This window comes from Cucurbita maxima, unplaced genomic scaffold (assembly GCF_002738345.1).
Source record: "Cucurbita maxima cultivar Rimu unplaced genomic scaffold, Cmax_1.0 Cma_Scf00011, whole genome shotgun sequence".
Lineage (NCBI taxonomy): Eukaryota > Viridiplantae > Streptophyta > Magnoliopsida > Cucurbitales > Cucurbitaceae > Cucurbita > Cucurbita maxima.
In genome coordinates, this window is record NW_019272027.1 from 2,373,938 (window position 1) to 2,379,310 (window position 5,373).

General features: G+C 37.0%; 2 protein-coding genes across 2 annotated transcripts in view; both read left to right on the forward strand.

Moving 5' to 3' along the window:
- Positions 1-3,913, forward strand: part of LOC111486027 (putative transferase At1g60990, chloroplastic) — a 9,846-nt gene extending 5,933 nt beyond the window's left edge. Inside the window, exons 7-12 of the mRNA XM_023133023.1 lie at positions 344-431; positions 535-600; positions 873-1,038; positions 2,742-2,825; positions 2,899-3,026; positions 3,547-3,913. Of these exons, the coding sequence (XP_022988791.1) occupies positions 344-431; positions 535-600; positions 873-1,038; positions 2,742-2,825; positions 2,899-3,026; positions 3,547-3,753 (739 nt within the window). The 3' untranslated portion in view covers positions 3,754-3,913. The remainder of the gene's footprint in view (positions 1-343; positions 432-534; positions 601-872; positions 1,039-2,741; positions 2,826-2,898; positions 3,027-3,546) is intronic.
- An 839-nt stretch (positions 3,914-4,752) lies between these two features.
- LOC111486380 overlaps positions 4,753-5,373 on the forward strand; it is a 4,670-nt gene continuing 4,049 nt past the window's right edge. Inside the window, exon 1 of the mRNA XM_023133480.1 lies at positions 4,753-5,030. Within this exon, the coding sequence (XP_022989248.1) occupies positions 4,757-5,030 (274 nt within the window). The 5' untranslated portion in view covers positions 4,753-4,756. The remainder of the gene's footprint in view (positions 5,031-5,373) is intronic.

The following is a 5,373-nucleotide window of genomic DNA, read 5'->3' on the forward strand; positions in this document are numbered from 1 at the left end:
TTTATTAAAAAAAAAAAAAAAAAAAAATAGTGTCGAAGCAATACAATATCTTTGTATTATAGTTCTATATTTATTATTTATATTTTGTAATATTTTTCCTTATTGGTAGATGATCTTTAAATATAAGACCTTGTTTTTTATTGGAATATAGAAGAAATACAATATCTTTACTTCGTCCCTAAATTCATGTCTATGGAGGCTAAAGCGTGTTAAGTTGCACACGTCTTTGAATATATATTATGTCATGTATTTGTGTATATTTGATTTATGCATATAAGTTGTTTTTTTCTTTTCTATGTATACCATTTATTATTCGTAAGTTTACAAAAGAATTTTTTACTAGGTACATATTTTTGGCTGACAAAGTAGAGATTCAAGATATTACCAAGCAAACATCATTGTTGGTGTTGGTGGGACCTAAAAGTAACCAAGTAAAAGAGCACTATGCAGTTTTCACGTACAAGCAATATTGTTTTTATTCTTATTTCTGGTTTTCACGTACTAATTTTTGAATTAACCCTCAAATGCAAGCAGATCATGGAGGCTTTGAACCTTGGTAGTATAGCTGGAGAACCATATGGAACACATCAGCACTTTAGTGTAAGCTTTTATTTTCTAATTAAAGCTATCTAGCATTATTTTGCTTTTTTTTTTTTATTATTATTTATTTTTTATAATGAGAATGAATGTTAAAATACTGAGATGTGACAGAAACATTCCCCTAGCATTCAAGGGGCGACAAAAACTTCTTGAAAAATTAATTATAAAAGTTGTTTTGTTCTAGCATTAGTAATCTAGATTTAAATTACACAGTTTGGAAATATGTAGATGTTATTTGGAATACCAATGAAATTTGGACTCTTATTGTGCAGGTTAATGGTATGCCAATTACCGTTGGGGTGGGAAATATCATTTCTGAAGAAGGTTTTTCACTGTTGATATCACCTGTTGTGTCTGGACCAGTATGGAAAACTCTAGTTTCTCTAGGCGCTGTTCCAATGGGCTCAGGCGCATGGGAAAAGCTGAGGATATTTCAAGGTGTACATCCCTCAACCTTTTTCTGCTCTTTGGTGTTCTGGTCCAATGTTGTTTTGTGCACTTGAAATTTTAATGCCGTATGTGAATTTTGATCAATATGATCCTTTACTGTGGACACGGTTAATCTGTAGTTGTGACTAAACCAGTATCCTGACGTGATAATCTAATTCAACGTCTAAACTATTTTTGATGCTTTCCCTTTTTTTTTTTCTGTTCATTTCTAACTGGGAGTATGTTTAATCAGATGCCTAATCTTTCCCAGGGTGTATGAACTAAAGAACTATAATAGCTTAAAGAATACTCTAGGCTCATTCCATAGATGTTTAAGCATTATCAATGAGATTCTTTTTATTAGACTCTCTATCAACAGCGCCAGTGCTATTTGTCACGGTCATGCTCGTCCAGGGCGTGTTGCCCATGGCCGCATGCCTATGGCAAGCCAAACCCTTGTCATGTCTTTTCATTCTAGTGTTTTTACTTCTATAGTTCTAGGGCGTATGACGCCTCAAAAATATCATGTCTAGGCCTGCCAGACATGAAATGTCTCAAAATGTACTATAGGGGGATATGACTAGTTGTCAACTTCTCCCTACCCAAGGTTATATATGCTAAGCCGTTGTTATCTCTCTCTTGCTTGCTTATATAACGTCTCTTTCAAAAATCTCTCTTTCTAAAATCTCTCTCTACCCTCGTTTTCCAAAACCTTCTTTTAAAACCGAGGCTAGAGGCTCGATCATACGTCGCTTGGCCGTAGGCGACGCAAGTACAAATTGGCTTAGCTCACTTGTCGTTGGAGAGTGAGTGCCGCACAATCGCTAGTCCGCTGCCTTTAAAAGTGCGATTGTGTCACTATTCTCCATCTTGGTACTAGTTGGCCTGAGTTGTCAACGGTTTGCAGACATCTCTATGCGTTAACAATTCATCTCTATGGATGGATACTCCTTTCTTGTTTAGTTGGGTGTGGGTAATTTTTACTTCCTGTCCCACCGTCAGCTTGTGGTTTGTATGTTGGAAGAAAAGTTTTTTCTCTGAAGGCGGTAGACTTACCATCCGTTGGTTTTGAGTTGTGTCTCAACTTATTTTCTCTCTTTGTTTAGGGTCACCAAACTGATCAATAGAACTTTGGAGAAGCTTATGATAGATTTCTTATGGAAAGAGGTTAATGGGATCTCATTTAGTGTGTGTGATGTGGAGGGTAAGCCATTGGATCTTGGTGGGTTAGGTATAGGCAATTTAAGGGCACAAAATGAGGCCTTGTTATTTAAATCGTCGTAGTGCTTTTTGCAGGAGCCTAGCACCTTATGGAATAAGGTCATTGTAAACAAGTATGGACCCATTGTTTTGAGTGGATTTCAGGTGGGTCTTTGTAAGACAATTCAAGAAATCCATGGAAAGCTATCTTTGTTGGGCTTCTCTTTTTCTTTTAGTTTGTTCATTGGTCAAGAGTGATGAGTTTGATACATTTGGGAGGATAAGTGGTTGGGAGATACACCATTTTTGCTCTTTGTTTCCTTGATTATATCATTTTTCTTCTGAGGATTCCCTTAGTAGCGTCCGTTCTTCCTACTTCTTGGAGATCTTTCTTGATTATATCATTTTTCTCTCAATATCTGTGGATGTAACCAAGTCTTACTTTGCTTGATTGGAGCTCCTGTTATACCGTGAACTCTTGTATGACTTGATAATTTGAGTAAGTTTTGCAGGTATGCCAGCTCCTCAGAAAGAGCTTACTGACGAGTTCAATGTACTCGAAGCTGGTCTTTGGAATTCAATTTCTCTCAACAAGGGTACTCATTTCTTGCCATAAAATTTCATCACACACCTATCATGGATCGATTATTCAATTTTTAATCTCTGTAGGTTGTTACAAGGGACAAGAGACCATATCTAGACTAATTACATATGATGGAGTAAAACAGAGATTATGGGGACTTCAACTATCAGATTCAGTGGAACCTGGCAGCCCAATAACTATTGATGGGAAAAAGGTAGCTATTTGCATTTTTTTAATCTCTGTGGAAACTTAAATTTCTTGGCAGTAGACCAACACTCACTCCTCCGCCACAAGTGAATTAAGCCAATTCGTTTGTGCGTCGCCTAAGGCCAGGCAATGTATGCTCGAGCCTCTGGCCCCGATTTAAGAAGAAGGTTTTAGAAAAAAAGGACAGAGATTTTCGAAAGAGAGTTTAAAAGCAAGATTTAGTGAGAGATTAAAAACAGTGTTATATAGCATGCAAGCAAAGGCAACAACAACTTAGCAGTATATAATTATTCGGGGAGGGAATAGTATGTCAAACCCCAACCAATTCATGAGCTTCTTTTTCCTTTCTCAAGAGTGATTTCATAGGCTTTATGAAACTCATAAGAGCTGTCACTGAAGAATTTCTGCCCTTTGCCTCTGCATGAACATGAAACTTCTGAACTGTCACAAATATACTCTCCCCTTTACCCATGCATGACCATGTTTTAGGTTGAATATGTATACGTTTTGATTCAAATTGTGTGTAGGTGGGAAAGCTGACAAGCTATACACCAGGAAGAAAGGGGTTGGAGCATTTCGGTCTTGGCTACATCAAGAAGCGAGCTGCTTCCAGTGGAGACACAGTAATTGTTGGAGAAAACACCATTGGTAGGGTCGTTGAAGTTCCCTTTTTGGCTCGACAACCACCACTGTCCAACAGCTCAAGTAACTTGCCTCGAAGCAGTGTACAATGATTGTTGCTAGTTCTCTGTTCTTGATCCAATGCTCTATATTTCTTTAATAATGTTTAGATACAGATACTAAGACCGATGGTTTTGGAACCCTGTTTGTGCATATCATCGGGGTTTGCTTGTAGTTCAACTGTATTTAGAATATCAAACCACATTTTTTCTTAACTATTTGCCTAGGTAGAGAGCCAGGGAGTGTTTCCCTGATGCCCTGGTATTATGCATAGATAGGAGGACGTGTAATAGTCCAAGCCCACCACTAGCAGATATTGTCATTTTTGGACTTTTCCTTTCGAGCTTCTTCCCAAAGTTTTTAAAACGGGTCTGCTAGTGAGAGTTTTCCACACTTTTATAAAGAATACTTTGTTCTCTTCTCCAACTGATGTGAGATCTCGTAATCTACCTCTCTTGAGGGCAAGCATCCTCACCGGTTCGTTTTCCTCCCTAATCGATGCGGGATCTCACGTACTGTGTAGTGTAGCCCTTGGTGGCGGTGTGTTTTGTGTAAAAGTGCCTCGGGAAGAATGAATCAAATGCTTTCGAGATGCGACTCTGCTCCCTTCATTTAGGATATTAGATTCCGACGGGAGAATTACTATGGAAGTCTACCTTTCTTTGACCAAATTGGAATTATAACCATTAGTAAAGGATATTATTTAAAGTTTAAGAACTAAATGGACTTCGAACCATTAGAATATATGATCAAAATCTCATTAAAAAAAAACTAACAAAAACTCTCTAATTTACCGTCATAAAATTTAAATCTAAATCTCTATATGTTCGACCTTGGTTGGTTCTTATTTTAAAAAAAAATTAGAAACAATATTTAATATTTAACTACATGTGTGTATCATCTACAGATCATTAATAATCCTTTTTGTTATAAGAGTTCAAAATTTTCATTGTTCACGGGTCAGGTGTTAAAAGGGTATTTTTGTCATTAAAAAAAAGAAGAAGAAGCTGTAGAACTGTAAGCCCAATTCCCAGTTTGTTCGTTCTCGGCCCATTGATGATGAACCACACTTGGAGAGCGGACGGAGACTTTCATCCGTCCGTCTCCGAATTCCAAATTTCCAACAACAATTGCAGAGTTGGAAGAAAAAACAAGAGTGGAAGATCTGGAGAAGAAGCTCGCACCTTCAGAAATCTGACCAAAATGAATAAAACAACCATTTACGCTTGGCTTGTTGCAGTTGTTTGCTTCGTTGTTTTGATGATTGTTACCCCTTCAATCCCTCAGTCACAGGAGTACCATGATTTCGCCGATCATCGCCGATTTCTCGGTTAGTTTCCCTCTCCTTTTTATATCATCTGTGTTTCTGATTCTTTCCGTCTATTAATGAAATGCCTATCCTCTGTTTACTTGTAATCTATCGCACTTTCATTCCGATATGACTTGCGTAGAGAAATAGGAGTTTTAGAAGCGTTCCCATAAGGAATTCTGGGGGTGAACCGATCAATTTCTTGCTGTTGGATGTAGTTCTTTTGTGTTTTTCCTTATCGCAATGGTGCGGAGCCTTTGTTTCGTAATTCCATAAGTCAAGTATGATAGTTAATCTCTCTTTTTTTTTTTTTTTTTTTTTTTTTTTTTTTTTTTTTTTTTTTTTTTTTTTTTTTTTTTTTTTT